The 19,910-nt window shown below is 46.2% G+C and overlaps 2 protein-coding genes across 9 annotated transcripts in view; one reads left to right on the forward strand and one right to left on the reverse strand.

The window, feature by feature from the left end:
- Window positions 1–14,870, reverse strand: part of TEN1 (TEN1 subunit of CST complex) — a 528,532-nt gene extending 513,662 nt beyond the window's left edge. For 3 of the 7 annotated variants that reach the window (XM_069654719.1, XM_069654725.1, XM_069654722.1), the window contains exon 1: window positions 14,807–14,856. The gene's annotated coding sequence lies outside the window, so the exon portion shown is untranslated. Of the gene's footprint in view, window positions 1–14,779 lie in introns of all 7 variants that reach the window. The other 4 variants (XM_069654720.1, XM_069654721.1, XM_069654723.1 and 1 more) reach the window with 4 other exon arrangements.
- A 362-nt stretch (window positions 14,871–15,232) lies between these two features.
- The window catches only part of ACOX1 (acyl-CoA oxidase 1), a 153,838-nt gene continuing 149,160 nt past the window's right edge, over window positions 15,233–19,910 (forward strand). For both annotated transcript variants that reach the window (XM_069654728.1, XM_069654726.1), the window contains exon 1: window positions 15,233–15,496. In XM_069654728.1, the coding sequence (XP_069510829.1) occupies window positions 15,385–15,496 (112 nt within the window). In that variant the 5' untranslated portion in view covers window positions 15,233–15,384. The remainder of the gene's footprint in view (window positions 15,497–19,910) is intronic.

Here is a 19,910-nt window from a genome sequence, read left to right on the forward strand (position 1 = left end):
TTGATCAGCTAGCCTACCCCTGCGCGCCCCACGCCACGTCATTTCCAACGCTACAAGACACTAGTCTCCAGCGCATGCGCTGTGGTGCTCCGCCTCACAGCGCATATACTGAGATCTCTATTCCAGAGCCAGCACAGGCACCATTTTGAGACGCCTGCACCTTGTTGCTGCTCGCCGGCAACCGCATCAGGTACGTGTCCCCTGCTTCCTTTGCTCAGCTAGGTAGATTTTGGCAACAGACTTCCTGCCACCTCGCATTACCTCCAGTCTGTGTGCTCCAATTCAGACTTATTGCTCCCTCATGCCGTTTTTATATTAATATTCATTTTTACTTTTCATTGTTTGCTCACAGGGCTCACGAGACGAATCTTACCCATGAGCTCCCCAGCCTCGAATATTTTTCTCTTGGTTATCCCCCATTCGGGCTCCTCATGCTCACGAACCACGCGCTCCTACAACCTGAGACAGGTAATTTACTTCCCCTGTATGAGTGCCCCCCCACTTTATCCACTCCTGTGATAGCACCACACTACCAACTGTACAGCAGTGCCACTAACTGCTGATTGTGTTAAATTTGTTTGCAGTTTCACTGAGGTGCCACTTCCTGTGGACCTTGCTCAGACCCTGTCTATCGCATCAGGGATCCCGCTTCAGCCACACATAAGGGTCGCCTCCCACCAACCAGGCCAGCCCTCATACCCACGCAGCTTCAACCTGCATCCTCACCTGCCCCTTTTTGGAAAGACATGGCGTCCATCTGCACTTACTGGAAGCACGACCAGTGGTGAGTGGACCCCCTCTTTTGGAATCTGTCCCAGGACCTGTGTTCTAGTATTAGATACTATGTATCGACCTATTCAAGCACTCTGCTGCTGCATTTTAACATTGATTTCTCTCCCTCATGATTTTTTCCTTGCTTTCTCTTTTCTCACACAGAGTCTCCTGCTTTTTTTGGCCCAAGAAGAAAGCTATCAATCTATCCTGCCGAAACATCAGCAGCACACCCAGCCAGACTTTTTATGGGCCTTTTTTGATTGTGCTGCCCTTTAAAATCCCTAACATTATATCCAGACGTAGACCGAATATAAGGTCAGACTTTAGCCGGGCACAGGAGACATAGATTCAACCATCTCCCCATCTTACATTCTCACAGTGTGTCTCCATTCTCAATGACATAGGACATTTTGATTTTCAAGTTGTTGGTCAGATACAAAAACGATGAACCTACTTCTTATGTCACTGAGTACAGTTTCCTTTATATAGTGAATTTTTAACTATGTATGTTTTTTCATGAATGGACTTTTATGAAATGAAACAACTGGAATTTCTTGCAATATAAAGTTTATTTAAAAAAGCTCATAATAGAAAGTTAAATGATCAATTAAAATTCATTTTACATATATTTTTGAGTCATGTGTTTAGCATCAGCAAGTATGTTGTTTTTCCTAATGGTTGCCCAGAATGATATGTGTTCCCATTAGGGTCTAAATAACCAGTGTACACTGAATTTTCCCTGTACACCACCTAGATTTATAGAGGGGAGGACAATCCCCTTGTTATAGCTTCTCCAGCCCTCCAGTCCTTCCCGCTCCAGGGCAGCCTCTTGTTGTTCAACTTTGTGTGTAGGCATAGGCTGAAGGCGATTGGGGGTGGGAGGCCAGGCCCCGTAGGACACATAAGGGCCCAGGTCACCAATCACAGCGACTGTGAGAATAGCAGAGGAGGGAAGAAGGGAAGCAGGAGGTTGAAAAAGGTAGTCTTGAGGAGCTTCTGGAATTTAAGTAGGTCTGGTTCAAGACAAAGGGGGAGGCTGTGCCATAAGAGAGAACCAACTGAAAAAAGAGACCGGCCTCCGGCCCTCTGTTTAGCGAAACGCTTGACACACAGAGGGTTGGTCCCAGAGGAAGTAGAGGTCTAGAGGTATGAGTCCTGACCCAGGAAAAGTGAAGGCCATCTCAGGAATGTCACCTTCTGAGGAGGTTAGCGACATTCCTTCCTTTCTGGGGATGGCTTGTTATTACAGCAGATACATCAGAAATGTTGCCATCACTAGCACGCCACTGAGAGATCACACGAGGCAAGGTGTTCCGTTTCACTGGTCACAAGCTTGTGAGGAGGCGTTCCATCAGATCAAATGTGACATTGCATAGGTGGCTCACATGGCCTACTTCGATCCGTCACTCGATACAGAACTACGGGTGAATGCCAGCTGGAAGGGCGACATTCTTGCACAACAAAAACCAGGGTGAGACTCCCAAAGGGCTGTATTTGCATATACCAGCAGAAGTCTCTCTGATACAGAAAGACGATATTTGCAACCTGAAAAGCATTTTCACATGTTTCTTCTCAGCAATCCCTTCCCAATAGTGACTGACCATCAGGCACTGGTCACCATACATGGCAATCCCAAGTGCAAAATGACTCGAGAATAGAAAGATGGGGCCTTCGATTACAGGAGTATGATTTTAACATTATACATAAGCTTGGTATAGAGAACCACCTGGCTGACTTCATGTCTCGGCACCCGCTTCCTGATCAGCCACATGTCCATAGCCGTGGAATACATCAACTTCCTCACTCAAACGCTTCCGTCGGGCCCAGTAAACGCAAGCCTCATCAGTTAACATAGGCTATGTAATAGCACCTTACAGAAAGTATGAGGCCTTATTGAGTCGATGGGGGGGTCCATATTTCCAGGTGTGCAGGAAGGAGAAACATTGATGGACGATCTGTGGGCGTTCAAGCAGGTGAAAGATGAGCTCACTGTGTTGAGGGAAGGTCTTATCATGAAGGGCATTCGAGCAGTTATTCCCTCAGAGTTCCTGCGGCAAATCGTAAGCCTAGCTCACAAAGGTCATCAAGGTGTGGTTGGCACCAAACGTCAGATCGGAGACACTATGTGGTTTCCAGGGATACAATGGTGGAACGTACCATCAGAGCATGTCACCTATGTCAAAGTACGACATGGCTGGACTGACCGGAACCCCTACGAAAGACCAAGCTGCCAGAGACGGTGTGAGTCAATTGCTTATTGATCTCTTTGGGCCATTGACAGGTGAAAAATACTAGCTCGTGGTCATGGCCCAATACTCACAATTCCCCTCGGTGCAGATGATATCCCCTACAGTAGCCAGCACTGTAATACCCGAGTTGGACAATATATTTTCAGCATGGGGTATCACAGACATGCTCCAATCTAAAAATGGACCTCCGTTCAGCAGTAGGGAGTTGCCTCGATTCATTCAGCACATGGGAATTTGCTAATGGCATGATCGAATGGTTCATGGGCAATTTCAAATAGGTACTTCATCAGAACGAACAATGCACCATGTCACTCAACCAGGCTCTATGCAACATGTTGCAAAACTATCGGAACTCACTGCATGGTACCACAGGTAGGTGTCCTACTGATATGAAAAGTGAGAACCCAACTTCCATATTTGCCAAGCAAAGTTAGCACCTTTGATTGAGATCTGGCCCTAGTGGATCAGAGCCAGAAGCAGAGCATGAAGGCCTATGCTGATCAGCGTACACATGCTGTGGAATCGTCAATATGGCGGGAGATCGGGTGTTGGTATAATGTCTAGAGAAGAAGGCAGAATGCAGATTTGATACAACGCCCATGACAGTAATGCACATGAAGGGATCCATGGTGACTGTGAGGTGTCCCAGTCTAGTGAGCACTCGGAATGTGTCTCATTTCAAAAGTTACCATGAGACAGCAGCTGAAGAAGGTAAGGACGATGCACATGATGGACTGCCAGCATATGGACAGGAATCATGGGGAGAAGGTGAACAGGTGGTCTCATCACCACAACCTTTAAGATGCATCAAAAAGCTAGTGTGGCTTAATGAAGAGATTTAGAATCATGAACTGTACAAGGTAGAGATCTGGGTTTTTTTTTGCCCGGGGAAGATGTTGTGTCCCGGCACCAAGCTGGTTAAACAGCCTCAAAGCAGTGGCTGACGCATCAGGGGATGCAGCCAATGGGATTCTCCCATTTCCGTGCATGCAGGCTGGGGAAGGAGGCGCTAGGGGGTGGCAGTTCACGCACAGGTAGCAAATACATCCTGTGTACTCCTAGCTCTGCGTAATCGTTCTCTGCAGAGTTTGGACCACGATTTGAGGCGCAGGGGAACATTACAGAAAGCTGGCATCTGTGCATATTTTCCATGTTAATTAATGTTATAAACTTAATAAAATATTATAACAAAAAAAAGAAGCGGGGAATATAATGCCATAGTGGTTAGAGCCTCATAGGTTAAGTGTTGTGACGAGGAAGAGTGGGATTAGAAGTTACAAAGAGTACAGCAAAACAGGATTGCTCTATGCCTTTATCAGAAATCTCAAAGGCAGGCTGTGGGGAAGTAGCTTGGCGAGATCTCATGAGACTATATGAATGAAACGCGCTGCGAATAGAAAGCATGCCAGACGCGGAGCGGACCGGCAGATGCATAGATGCTCCCCGGCACTCCTTCTGCATTCCGGCCCCCAGCATGATCCCCTCCAACAACAGTAACCTCAGTGACCATTACTGGTAGCATAAACCCACTGCAGTGAAGCAACTGCAATGGTTGCTCCAGGGACATCATTGCCCTCACACAAACTACATCCATCAAGTGTGCCCTATGCAAATAGATGCATAATCCCACTGCAGTAAGCAACTGCAGTGGTTGCCTCAGAGACATCATTGCATTTGTAAAAGTTATACTTGTCAAACATGGACCTTGTAAATAAAACCTCTCTCACACTAATACAGTGTTTAGTCATCTTTTGGGCCACAACATAATTGGCAACGAGGACCAGGGAAGATGTTCTACACAGCAGTCATTCAAGGGGCTACACTGCCCCCACGGTTTCTACAGTTGCAAGGTAGGCCCGGGATACCTTGGCTACAATGGGAACCATTATTCAGTAAGTACCTGGAGGCCTTGGGATGCACAGGGTATTCTGCAGGCAGAAAGAAGTCCATGTTACTTAACGCCATGGGTGTTTAAGGGCAGCGGATATTTGCGGGCCTTAAACTGGAGCCGGCATCAGATGAAGGGGATGATGTGGCCAAAGAGGCGACTCGCCGCATCATTAAACGGTTCTCTAACAAAGAAAATGTAGTACATCACTGATTGATGTTTTACAACAGGAAGCAGGATAATGGTGTACCGGTCGATGACTACATCACCGGCATGAGAGAGCTGGCAGCTCAGTGCATTTCGGGGACAACGCAGACAATGCCATCTGCAACATGTTGGTGGTACCCACTAATTGCAGAAAAAGTCCAGGACAAATGTATCCAGGAAAAGCAGCTAGACTTAGAAAAGGCCATCCAGATAGTGAGGGTGGAAGAAGAAACGACAAGCAGAAGGAAAGAGATGGCGGGAGCCGCGCCAGCCACCAAGGTGGGGACACTACAGTGGAAGGGACACTGTGAAAAGCCCAGGAGAGATGCTCCCAATGATGAAGGAGTCAGAAAGAGAGAACCCCTGAAGTGCCATAGGTGTACCAGCATGAAACACCTGACGAATGATTAGGGCTGTCTTGCAAGAAACAAAAGGTGCTCAAATTGCAGGAGATTCGGCCACATCGAAGTCGCATTCAGATGGAAGGGGAAGAACATCACGATCATCGGAGGTGAAGGGTGCGCAAGCAATGATGAGGAGAAAGACGACAGATCTACTGTCATCATGGTGAACTCTACCAGTGTTCGAAGGGAAAACCCCCCATTGGGTGATGAATGTGGACGGCAATGAGACCCGAGTAATCGTTGACTCCAGCTCTGGCCTAACAATCATTGCCATCCAGGAGTATAAAAGCACTGTGGGTCAACAGTCGGTGCAAGTCAAAAGAACCAAGCACAAGCCGACAGTCTTCAGGGGAGCGTCAGTGGATTTCCTAGGTTACATTAATGCCAAGATAGAGTTTAAGGACGGGCAAACCACGACTAAGGTATATTTCTCAGAAGAAGGCCGAGCAATGTTGGGATTGGAATGACCAACACAATTAAGGCATAGGTTTGGACCCCAGCACCGACGATCAAGTGCTGTCTGTCAAAGCAGGAGCATCAAGCTTCGGAGAAGAATGTGCTGCATTATTTTCGGAAAATCCTGGGAGAATAAAAAACGATGTCCACAAAATTTGGCTCAAATCAAATTCAGTACCCGTTAAACATAAGGTTAGACCGGTGCCAACAACAGCAAGAGATGCCTTAGAACACTAGCTATAGAAAACGGTCAAGGATGGTACCATTGATGCCGGAGTGTCCTCAGAGTGGTTGAGTCGGGTGGTGCTCATCACAAAACGTCAGACCAATGATATAAGAGTATGCATTGACCTGCATAGCCTCAATATGGAGGTGATAACGGATAGCTACCCACTACCCAGCATCAATGAGCTGATACTCATGACGAAGGAAGCTACCATCTTCTCAAAGTTGGATATGTGCGATGCATATCATCAAATAAGCTTTCACAAAGAATCACTTCAGCTCACAGCTTTTATCACACCTTTCGGCACATTTCAGTATACGCGAATGCAATTTGGACGATCCTCAGCCACTTCAGCGTTCCAAAGAATGATGGACTTCCTGTTGCCTGGTGTGGGGAATGTGTCATGCTTTCAAGATGACATACTCATATATGCCAAAGACGCAGAAATTCATGACAAATCAATGACCAAAAAAGAATGAGAAAAGTCTTGGACAAACTACAAGTGGCAGGAGTCCGATTAAAATATGACAAATGCATGTTAAGAGACCTGGAATTGGGGTACTTAGGCTACCGCATCTCGAGAGAAAGGGTAAGCCCAAAAAAAAGACCTCCTGCAGGCTATAGTCAAAGTCCCGGCCCCAATGTCGAAAGAGGAGTTGCTCTCTTCCCTAGGGCGTGCAGAGCACTATGCAAAGTTTGTGCCAAGGTTCTCAGAAACTACTACCTTGAGAGAAATACTGAGGAAAGGAGCGGAGTATGAGTGGGGTCAATCACAAGTGACGACTCAGTGAAGTCAAAGCGAGGATTATCAACGCTCCATGTCTGAAGCCGTTCAAGCCGACATGGGAAACGTATATTACCACAGATGCAAGTGCCTATGCACTAGGAGCCCAGCTCACCCAAAAGAAGGGAGACATGGAGCATATAGTCGCTTTCGCATCCAAAGCACTCTCCGACTCACAAATAAACTACTCTACAGTTGAAAAAGAAATGCTTGCCTGCACTGTGGCAGTGGAATATTACCAGACAAATGTATGGGGCACAATGTTCCGACTGGTCACCGATCACAAACCCCTAGTTCATATGCTGAGTCCAGGAGGTACACAAATATCAACGCCGAGATTGGCAAGGATAGCAGCCAAGCTGCAAGAGTACACTTACAAAATCATGCACATGCGGGGTGAAGGAATGCTCAGGCAGACTGCATGTCAAGGCTGTTGGATCGCGGAACCCCAGGCACCACGTTCTTCCAAGATGAATATGTGGTAGCATGTGCCAAAGATTTGAGAAGCCAAGAATTCTTGGGGATGAGCGACGCCAACTGAAAAGGGGAGCTGGTCAAAGATGAGTCCTTGCACAAAGTGGCAAATTGGACTCACAATGGGCCATTCCTGAAGGACTGCGACCGTACTGTAAGGTAAATGAAGACATTTTCATTACAGACGGCATTGTGATGAGAGGCGTTCAGATGATATCACCAGAGAGAATGCGAAGAGTGACACTGTGCAGAGCACACTCAGGCCATCTTTGCAGTAACATGATCAGGCGGCGAGTGCGGGAAGCATACTGGTGGCCAGGCATGGGCCAGGATGTCAGAGTCATGATAGAAAGGTGCCTGGAGTGCGTAGTGACAAAAGGCTCAATGTAAGACAAGCACCCATGATCTCCACCGAAATTCCCACGCCAGTATGTCGCAAGGTAAGCCTGGACTCTACTGGCCCTATGGACACCATGCTGCCAGATCACAGGTATGGGGTACTCATAGCGGATTACTTGTCCAAATGGTTAGAAGTGGAATTCGTACCTAACATCAATACAGCTACCCTAATAGAAGTACTGAACTAAATTTTTCAGAGATAAGGTCTGCCCAAAGAAATTGTCACGGACAATGGGGTCCAGCTGATTTCAAGAGAAATGGAAGGGTTTCTAAGGAAGCACAACATCCGCCAGATAAGAGCCAGTCTTTTCCACCCACAAGCTAACAAGACTGGTCAAAAGAGCAAATATATTTGTAAAAGAAAATGAGCCCTGCAACTGGTCAGGGCGGCAAGAATGGATCCCTACAAAACAGTTAACACCCAATGCAGTCACAGGTGTGTCACCATTTCAGATCCTGAGAGGCAGGAAAGTGAGGTAAGATGACACCATACACATGAAAGAGGTACTATGGAGGATCCAGAAAAACAAAGATCTAATGTAGGCACAGAGTGACGTTTGAAGAGCAGTCTAGCGGACTGAAGTTAAGGTGAAAATAAAACTACGCCACAAGGATCAAGTGACCGGGTCCAGATACTGCCAGCTGATAGAAGTCACACAAAGGGGCACCCATCATATCTACACTCAGCATGGGAAAAGATGGAACTTAGAGAGCGCAGCTATGTTCAAGAGAAGTCGTCCCGAGAGGAGAGAATCAACTTGTGCCGAATAATTGACAGAACATCAAGATCCATAAGAGCTAGAGATGAGAGTCGAGAAGGAGACAACAGAAGAAATCTCACACAAAGAGAAGTTGACCAACACATGGAGAGGACACAGTTGTCACATGGCCCAGAAGAAGCACAACAAGTTTCAACCACCCCATCAAGATCTTCCCCCAGCAAGAGCCAACCTCATCGTGAGAAGAGAAGACCAAGCAAGTACAGAGACATTTGTGATGGAGTAGGACCAAGCTGCTCGGCAAAAGGAGGTATGTGGGGAAGTAGCTCTGCGAGATCATGGTGTTAAGAAATAAGGTCCAGACCCTGGACAACAGTTAAATGCTTTATTAAGCAAGAGCCAAGGTTACCGCAGGCACTGCCTTAAGCAGCAGGCACCAACTGACTTCACATGGAATCCCCTCAAATAGCAACACTCCAAAAGGAATTCATTACATCACAATTGACACGAACAGGAATAAATCAGTATATAAAATATTCCATGTAAGAATGCATGTCAAACAATTATGCACTGATGCTTAACTCACATGAGTAAAGCAATATCCCTACACATCTCCTCCCCCACAATGTTGAGATCATTCAAGATAATAATCTTTTAACCAAAGAGGTTTACTTCTCATTCTCTCCAAATTCACATTCACATTTCTGTTCTTCAACACACTTTTGTTTACACTTTCGTTTGTATTTGAACTAGATCAATAATCATCACTATTGCAACCTTCAATACCTTCGCAGTCCTCAACCGGACCATTGTTGTTACATTTCACCAACCTTGACATGGACCAGCACTATCCTCCCTCCATGATGGCTACATTACCTCTCACTACTGAGATTCTTTTTGGCCCAATATATTTGCTCTCAATGCACTTAGGAGACACTCTGGGGTTTTTGACATAAACCATATCTCCTTCTCTCCAAACTATGGCTTTGGACTTCCTTTCAGAATTCACCCTCTCCTTGTACACATCCTGAGCCTCTCTTATTAGTGTCATAATCATAGTTCTGTCTATATGCACACTCTTCGCCAAATCCAACAATCCCGGACAAAGTTTCGTCCCTGGTTGCCTACCTTTGAGGGACATAAAGGGAGAAACTCTAGTAACAGTATGCAGGGTCGTGCAGTAATTCCACACCATTTCCCTTAAAGCAGTCTGCCATCTCAAGCCTGATGCCATAGCTAACTGTAGCCCCCCTTTTATAAACCTGTTCGCCCTCTCCACCAAACCATTTGCCCTAGGTTGGTAGAGGGCCGTTCTGTAATGTCTGATACCAAACCTCCTGAAGAAGTCCACCATTCTGTCAGAACAGAACTGAACCCCATTGTCTGATACCAGCTCTGTGGGAAATCCCTCCCTATAAAATACCTCTTCAAAAAATGTAATCATTTGAGAGGTGGTAGCTTCTCTTATCACCTTCCACTCAATCCACTTTGAGTGGTACTCAACAAGAACAATTAGGTACTTAAAGTCATCTCCTAAATCTTGCAGGGGACCCATCAAGTCTACTGCAACTTTTTTTCATGGCTCGCTTGGAACACTCATTGGTTTTATGGGAGTTTCTCTGATGACCTTACTCTTGTCACTCTTTTCACATTCTCTGCAACACCTCACACACTTCTCAACTTCACTGTCAATTCCTGGCCACCAAAAGAATTGTCTAATATGTCTTTTCGTGCCCCCCATACCCAGATGACCTTGGTGTGCAATGTTAACTAACTTGGATCTAACATTACAAGGGGGAACCAACCTCACTCCCTTCCTGAGTTGAAAACCATCCTCTGAAAAGCTTAATTCCTCTTTTATGCCATAGTAGCACTCATATTTCTTCTCCATGAGATCCTTCCTGGGCCAACCTGTTTTGGTCCACACTTTTACCTGTTTTAACACTTCATCTGCATCATCAGCAAGCTTCCACTCATCGCTCCCTATGGCTTCATATTCAACCTCACAAATACCCAAACTATGTTCAAGGCTCACTTCCTTGGAATACTTGTCTTGTACAGGTAGCCTTGACAAGCAGTCCGCCACAACGTTGTCTTTACCGGGTATATACACAACCCTAAAATCATATGCTAGCAGATCAACCATCAACCTGGATATTCTAGGAGAACCTTTGGCCCATTCCACGCTCCCCAACAATTGAACTAATGGTTTGAGATCCGTTCTCACAATAAAAGTCTGACCCCAGAGGTAGAACTTGAAATGCACAACAGCCCATGAAACTGCTAAAGCCTCCCTTTCTACAACAGAATAATTTTCTTCAGCCCCCCTCAAAGGTCGAGAGGCAAAAGCAATAACATGTTCCACCTTGCCAGCATCAAACTGAGAAAGAGCAGCACCCAGACCCAGAGTACTTGCATCCACTGCCAACACAGTTTTCCTACTGGAAACAAACCCCCCCCAAACAGGGCGCCTTCACAATACATTCTTTGATCCTCAGAAAAGCATTTTGATACTCTTCAGTCCACACATACTTTGTACCCTTTTTTAACAATTCTCTCAAGGGAGAGGACATGGTGGCAAAGCCATCAACAAACTTGTGGTAGTACTCCGCCAACCCCATGAATGAGCGTAACTGCTCCTTGTCTTGTGGTTGGGGAGCACATCTAATACTGTCCACAAGAGATTTCTTGGGAGAAATTCCATCACATGAAATTCTGTTGCCTAAATAGTCCACCTCTTTGACAGCAATTTTGCATTTCTCCCTCTGAACTGTCAGACCAGCTTCCTTGAGTCTAACCAACACAGCTCTCAACATCTCATCATGTTCAAGTTCATTTTCAGCAAAAATAAGAATGTCGTCTTGGAAGACAGTGACTTTCTTTAAGCCTTTGAGCACCTCCTCCGTGACCCTCTGAAAAACAGTCGCCGGGGAGGCCAAACCAAATGGCATGCGGTTATACTTAAATACACCCTCGGGGGTGATGAAGGCAGTGAGGTGCTGGCAATCTTTGGATAGAGGAACCTGATGATAGGCTGATGAAAGATCAATGATGGAAAACAACTTTGGCTCACCCAAGGTCAAAGGAGTCTCAGAAATGTTCGGCAGTGGATGTCTCTCAATAACTATGTTCTGGTTTCGGCTGCGCAAGTCAACACTCAATCTCAGCTTCCCATTGGCTTTAGCTACCAGAACAATGGGTGACAACCATTCAGTAGCCATCACCGGTTCAATAACACCCTTGCTGATCAAGTTGTTCAACTCCTCCCTAAGTTGATAACTCACTTTCAATGGTACTTGCCGTACTTAGTGCACAACTGGCTGCGCATTACTTTTAAGTTTTATATGATGTTCGAACTTCTTGAGTTTGCCAAATTTTTCAGAAAACACTTCTGGAAATTCCTTGGTCCAAATATCTTCGACTTCTGCTATAGCTACCGGATTTGGAGCACTGGCCTGCACCTGCACCCCTAAATTTCTCTGCTCCTCCCAACCTAACAAGGAGGTACCTTTATTTGCTACTAGTACAACGGCTTGACAACTTCTTTCCTTGTAAATTATTCTTGCTGGAAATTCCCCCAAAATGTATATGGCAGACTCTCCATAACCGCAAGCCCTGACACTGGTGGGGCGAATTATTGCATCACTCTTCTTCAACACACCCACTAAAGTGTCTCGGGGATATAATAGTCCAAGGGGAACAGGTGTCTACCTTCATGATGAGTTCACGCCCATCAATGAGGAAAGTGTCCACTGGTCCTTTCGTCTCGCCAGAATTGGCTGATATTTTGAAAACATACTTGGTGTTTGATTCTTGCACATCTGACACTTCCTGTATGTCATATCCCCTCCTAATATTTTCTTCCTTGTTGTCTTCCACCTTGAGTTCCACAAGGTGGCCAGAAGTGGCCTTGCAGACATTGGCAAAATGTCCCTTACCTCTGCATTTGAAACATTCACCAAACCTAGCAGGACAAGATGGAAAATTTGCGCCATGTCTGGAGCTCCCACAGCGAGGGCAGGAACTTCTTGTGTTCCAGTTCCCTTTCCTTCCCGTGGAAAAATGTGTCTTCTTCCTTTGATCAATGGCACACACAGCCACTGATGGAACAAGAGGTTTATCCACCCTAAATTCTTTGATGTACTGCGATGTTTGTTCAATACTCCTGACCAGCTCCACTGCCTCATCAAGACTCATGTCTTTGGCAAGGAGTTTTTCTTGAACTCTGACATTGTTGGTGCACCTTATTAACTGATCTCTGATCAATGAGTCAGCCAACTGTTCAGACTCGCAGGAGTAACTCAGGGACCTTAAGCAGGCAATGTAAGATTCTACAGACTCTGACTTTTCCTGTATTCTCTGAAAAAACTTGTGCCTCTCAAAACTGACATTCTTCTTTGGTTCAAAATGATTTCGCAGTCGACCAAGAGCCAGAACATATTCATCCATGTCGTAAGCTCCCGGCACCTGGTTCCCAGCAAGGCCATCAAATATTCTGGGCCCCTCCACACCCAAATTATGGATAAGGCGGGTCTTCTTGCGCGCAGGCGAGAATCTGTCACCCCCCGTAGCCACCAAGTAATTCTCGAAGGCATCTTTCCATTTGTCCCACCTGATGGCGGGCCGACCAGGCTCATTCAAGAAGGACAAGGGGGGCGGAATGGATGCTGCCATCCTTAATGAGGTCAAAATGAGAAAGTGACAAAAATGACAAATTGACTTGAGCAAAGATGAAACTTCCTCTTCCTCCTCTCCTGTACCTTTCTGCGCCACCAAGGGTGACCAAACTGCTCTGGGGGCCGGAACCGAAGGTGGCACAAATGTCAGCAGTCTCTGTGGATATACAGACTCCCAACTGAGACACAGTGGATGGGGTTTGCAGGGCAGAGTCTATACTGCACACAGTACTGAGCAAAGTGACAAAACAGGCTCTATTTTGCCATTGCAGTGTAACAGCCTGACGTTCCCACTGATATGCTGTCAGAAACAATGGAAAGTTCGAAGCGCCTTGGCCAAGAGGAAATAAGAACTGGTTGCCGGGCAACGCATGTCACAAAGGCCAGGCAGGAGGGCCGGCACTCCTCCTGTGACGCACTCCCACTGACGTGCAGCTCGCCGTCGTCCGAGGGGTGGGACCACAAGGTGCGTGGGCGGGGCTCGCTCGCAGCACGGCTCGGGGACTGCCACGCTCCGCGCTCCCCTCGCGGAGCTCAAGAAGCGGCGCAGCAGTCCGCGCAGCGCCTCGCTGCACTCCGACTGGCCGGGACAACACCCCCAAATAACTTGCGTGGGATTCGACGGCGTCAGGCATCCTTCCTCTTCTCTGCAGACTCGCCTCCTTCCCTCCGTCGATCCGCTTGCTGTCACACACACGGAGGGGAAGGCAGGGCCGAGCCGACGCGGAGATGACAGGAAGGCGGAGAGCTTCAAAGCGTCCTCACGGTGGGTCTTTGAGATAATCCTCGTCGCCAATGTTAAGAAATAAGGTCCAGACCCTAGACAACAGTTAAATGCTTTATTAAGCAAGAGCCAAGGTGACAGCAGGCACTGCCTTAAGCAGCAGGCACCAACTGACTTGACATGGAATCCCCTCAAATAGCAACACCCCAAAAGGAATTCATTACATCACAATTGACACGAACAGGAATAAATCAGTATATAAAACATTCCATGTAAGAATGCATGTCAAACAATTATGGACTGATGCTTAACTCACATGAGTAAAGCAATATCCCAACACACGGCTCGCCGAGATCTTGCGAGACTACGCGAACGAAGCGTGCTGGGAATAGAAAGTGAACCAGACACGTAGTGGACTGGGAGACAAGCAGATGCTCCCCGGCACGCCACACCAACCTCAGTGACACTTACTGGGAGCATAAACCCACTGCAGTTGCTCCAGGGACATCGTTGCCCTCACAAGAACTATATCCATCAAGTGTGCCCTCTGCAAATAGAGACACAATCCCATTGCAGTAAAGCAACTGCAGTGGTTGGCTGCTTCAGAGACATCACTGCATTTGTAAAAGCCACACTTGTCTAACTTGACCCTTGTAAATAAAACCTCTCCCACACTAATGTAGCGTGCAGTCATCCTTTGGGCCAGAACACAGACTAGTCATCCTTTGGGCCAGAACATAGACTTTCCTCGACCATGTACTGTCCTTTCTTGTTATACGTGTTTTCTCATTCGTGTTACCTGCGCGCTGTTACAAGCGTCACGTACCTGGAAACAATGGGTTCTGAAACTATTGCTGGCTGCTAGATAAGAAATCGAGAAGCATAGACATAGAAGACGGGCGTTCGGACTATGCTGTTGATTCTGTGTGTACGGTCGAATGTAGACAATCCATTTGGCAGACATCTTGGAGCAGAGATTATTTCATACAGGCTGGCAAAGATAAACGAAGACGTTTTTACTGTGAATATTAATAGAAACTGTAACTATTTTAATTTTACGATGTGAGTTTATTCCAGATTTACAGCTCAGCAACACAAGACAATATTTTTTATGCAATGTGCATTTTTCCCTGTGTTCATGCAGCACAAGGTCGGGCAGGCGAAACTTGAGGCGGGTTCTTAACCAATGAAGATAGGTAGGGGTGGGGCTTGATAATTCTTATCCAATAGACGGGAGTGGGCGTGTTTTGCATTTCCTGGTGTCGCTGTTGGGCAAAGGTTAGCTGCTGTCACTAGTGGAGAGTCGTACGGTGTACCACATTTATAACCATCCTCGAAGTCCGAACACCGGCTTGCGGTGCTGGAGGCCTTTAACAGTCTTTAGCCCCCTGACAATTCCTCACCATGATGCACCCAGACCTGCAGCGCGAGCGTTCCTCTGCCACTTTCAACCCTGAGCTCCTAACTCACATACTGGATGGTGGAGTTCAGAGGAGCAAGAGGAGGCGAGAAATTGGTGAGACCCAAAGATAAAATGGGGATGAGGTTTGGGCTCCGAAGAGGACGAGAACCATTTTTAAGTGGAGATTCCGATCTTGGTTGGGGGACGGGGGGAGGGGATGGGTATCCAAATGTGATTTTAATAACTAAGTATTTTAGATTACTGTAGAGTTATGACATTGTAATTCATGTGTACGAAGTTACATTTAATCCTCCTCCCACAAATTAAAGTAATTGCAGGGTGGCATAAAATGACTGGGAAGAGAACTAAAATATTTTTTGTGGGCCCTGGCTATATTGAGACACTGATGAATTGTGTTGGGATTGTATGAGGGCCAAACATTCACGATTGCATCTAGTTTAATTTTTAACTAGTTTATTATTATTTCATTTATAGAAGCGCACAAGGCCCTCGGGCATCTAGGCGCTAGTTACAAATAGGAATATAAAACGAGTAGATGTGGTGGTTAAATAACAGTCTAGGTTAGTTAAACAGGTGTGTCGTTTAGATGTTTCCTGAAAAGCTGGCAGCAGCTCTCAGATCGTAGGTTAAGTGGCAAGCGCTTTGGCGTAAGGCGCCTCATAAATAAATATAAATACAAATTGTTCTAGAGGTTAGCTGCTACAGCCGGGAAGCTTGCACCCCCAACTTGTTCCAGTCTGAATTTTGGGGTAAGGAGGCAGTGACTGGGATGACCTTAGTGGTCTGGCTGGCACATATTTCTTGATCCTCAATGCTAGGTAGGTAAGAGGGGGCCCTGTTTATCAGGCAGCGATGAGTGATTGAAAAGGTTTTGAATTCAATTCTTTACCGGATGAGGAGCGAGTGGGCTGATCTCCTGGTGTCCGAGATATGGTCAGAGTTGCTCAGATCCAATGCTGCTTGAAGAGTGTTATTTCGAATAAGTTGAACCTGTTCAATTTCTTTTCAGAGGTGCCACAGAGTAGGGCATTACAGTAATCCAGCTTGGATCCCACCAGCGCGTGGGCTACGGTGAGTCTGTTGGCGGTGGTGAGGAAAAGTCTGCTTGCTCGTATGAGTTTTGTGGTATAGGCTGTAGTGGAGGTGATATTGTTAATTTGGCGAGTCATGTTAAGCGAAGTATCCAAGTAGATGCCCAGTGTTTTTACTGAGGTAGAGACGGGGATCTTGTGGCCATCTATGCTGAAAAAGTGATAAGCAGGGTCACTGCTTGCGAGACGGGCTGGGGGCGACAAGAAGGAGCTCTGTCTTTTCATTGTTCAGGCAGAGGCTCTGCTAGGCCATCCAGGTTTGGATTATTTTGTATACAGACTTTACAGTAGTGCAGTCTTGGTCATAAGCACCCGATAGGTGGATGAGTATTTGTGTGATCTGCATAGTTTGTAAAGGAAATGCCCAGTGAGTCCAGGTGGTCAAATTGCGGTTTTGTATAAATGTTATAAAGGGTGGGGGAGACACAAGATCCCTGCAGGACATCACATGTGATGGGTGTTGGGGGTGTTGTCTGCAAAGACTCTGGATGTTCTGTTATCCAGGAATGAGGAGATACAACTAGCGGCCTACGGGGATAAGCAGGCTACTGAGATTAGATGATTGCATATACATCGAACACTGCTGAAAGATCAAGCAATAGCAGGAGGGAGAGCTTTCTTGAATCATTAGCGTCGTCCACTGATTCTGTAAGTCCAGGAGGGCAGTTTCTGTTCCGTGTCTGGACCGAAAGCCGGATTGGCGGCGACTGAGGATGAGGTGTTCTTCCAGAAATGTCTGGATCTGAGCATAGTCGACTCTGTCCAAGATTTTCAGGATGAATGGGACAGTGGTAATGGGTCAGTAGTTTGTTTGAATGTTAGGGTCAAGTGAGTTTCTTTTAGCTGGGAAGTGATCCAGGATTCTTTGCTGCAAATACCGGCCCCATATCCCTCAAATAAAGCATTGACAATGGCATTAATTAAAGGAGTGAGAGGTTGGGCCGGGAGGATAGCTCGGGGGCAACGCGCTCGCCTTAGAAGCAAGATGACTTGGAGCAACACACGTTCGATCCCGGGTCCGCGCTTAGAAACCTCTGGGTATTAAGTGCGTTATAAATACCCAATTACAATTCTATGCATTGTTTGACCAAGGTGGCAGGGCAAATGTCACCTTTGCATCGGGAAGGTTTGAGGCCCTTCGCGATAGTGGTCAAGTCAGGCTCGGAGATGGGGTTGAAGTGAGAGTTGTGTGTGGGTATGGGTTATGTGGGGGGGCTTTGTGGTGGGTTGCTGGCAATGATGTGATTTGGCTTTGATTTTATATAGTTATTAAGAGATTTTGCCAGTAAGGGCATCTTGGGTGTTGCTACACCAGGTGTTGTCTTTGGTGACAGTAGATGAAGGGGTTATGATTGGTGATTCTAATTTGCGGAGGATAATGACCAGTTCTCGCAAGCTTGACTATTCATCCATTATCCTGCTGTTGTAGGCGGCAGCTTTGGTCGTCAGGATGGCTTATTTATATTTCATGGAATGATCTAAGAAGAGGGCTCTATTGGCTTGTTTGGGTGCCTTCTGCCATGCTGCTTCTGGAGCTCGTTTTTCAATCCATAGAGCATGGAGTTGGGTGGTAAACCAGGTATTTTTGAATGTTTTGTTCTTTTGTTGGCGCTGCTTGAGGGGTGCAAGAGACTCAACTGTGTTAGCTTGTAGTGAATTGTACTGTTCCACCAAGGTGTTGATGTTGTGGAGGGAAGGAAGCTGTTAGATGAGCAGGGGAGTAAGCAGTTGCTGGTAAGATTGCGGGTACTGTGTGCCAATGTAGGGGGTAAGGGAGAGGGGGGTTTACTATGTCTCCGTGGCATAGGGATGGTGAAGGTTACGCAATGGTGGTCAGTCTAAGGGCATGGTATATTGGAGACTATGAATATGTTGCAGTTGTGGTCTTGTAATCAAGTATGCAGCCTTTGGAATATGTAGGGTCAAGGATCTGTTGGGTACAGCTCAGTTAAGAGGTGGCTTTGGCAAGGGGTGAGGCGTCGAGGTCCAGGGGGTCATTAAAGATTTAAATCACCCAGGACTATGAGCTGAGTCTAGGGCTTGAGGTTTGCAACGATGATTTAGATAAGATTGTCTTTAAAGGGTAGTTGGGGGGGGGGGGGGCTTTGTAGGTGGTATCGCAGGAGGAGTGAAATTGAGCAATTAGGTGAGCAGCTGAGTTTGGTTGCTATGGATTCGCAGTGTGGGATGGATGCAATTGTGGTTATGCAAAGGGGGATCGCGTCTTTTTAGTGAAGGCGACACTGCCTCCTTTGGTGACTGTCCTATCTTCTCTAAGTATGGCACATGCCATGAGGAGTTGCAATGGATAGGGTTGGACCTGTAGATGGGTTGAGTGAGACCTGTTTTTGTGATAGCCAGACTGTCAGTTATTTGTAGTTATAAGGTCATGGACGTCAAGTGCATAGGCAACAACAGACCTAGTGATGATCAAGGTGCATGTCGGGGAAGCTGGTGACAGGGGGGGCTTCGATACTCCGTGTTGGGGGTTATGGACTGCATGGTATAGGGGATTGTTGGCTTTACTTGAAATGGTGTGGGTTTGGGCGCGATGACACAGTTCCGTATCAGTATAATGGTGGTAAGAGGGGGGCTCATGATAAACACTGAGCTTTGTATTCGAATTATTTTACATTAACATTTACGGTTTATTCAAACCACACAATTAAACTAAAAATCTCTATAGAAGGACATGATTTGGGGGTGTAGTATTGACTGAGAAGCGTAATGGCACAAATCCTGATTATACAAAGCTGGACGAATCCCGCACAATTCTTTTTCGAGTGGGGGCACCTCCGTCCTGGTTAAGCTAGCTAGGAGAGCAGCGAACGCTGTTGCATGTGAGTGTCTCTCAAGCAAAACAGTTTAACGTTCTTAAATAAGATACTGTAATATAGAGAATACAGACCTTGAAATATGTCAAAGTTTTGTTTCCTGGCAATAGATTTTAACCATCGTTTGCCAACTACAAGGATTAATAAAAATAATTATCGTGAAAACTCAGTGAGGGTGCATTGGCCCATTTTGATCATTCCACGTTTTATTTTGTTGGAACTATCATTTAAAGTGTATATAAGCAGGTTAGCTGGATAACTTCATATAGGCTAGATAGAATGTAGAGTCAATTTGTCAGAATTATGACTATCCCAACTTAAAGGAAAATTATGGAGATCCAGGTTTATGCTTAACAAAACGTATATACCGAGCAAATTACCTAAAAATAAAAACTGGACTAGTTTTGTCTTCCTTGTTTCCCAGGTAAAGGTTGGGTTTAGTTTTTATGTGGTTGTGATAAAGGCAAATGGAGGAACGGTAATTGGTATGAGTAAGGATGCTGTGTGTGCTAATAGACACCAGTAATTGTCCACTTTTGAGAAAGTAAATGAGGATTTTGTTAAAGCAGGCAATCGGGCTGC

Source organism: Ambystoma mexicanum, chromosome 3q (assembly GCF_040938575.1).
Source record: "Ambystoma mexicanum isolate Mex_15411 chromosome 3q, UKY_AmexF1_1, whole genome shotgun sequence".
NCBI classification, from domain to species: Eukaryota; Metazoa; Chordata; class Amphibia; order Caudata; family Ambystomatidae; genus Ambystoma; species Ambystoma mexicanum.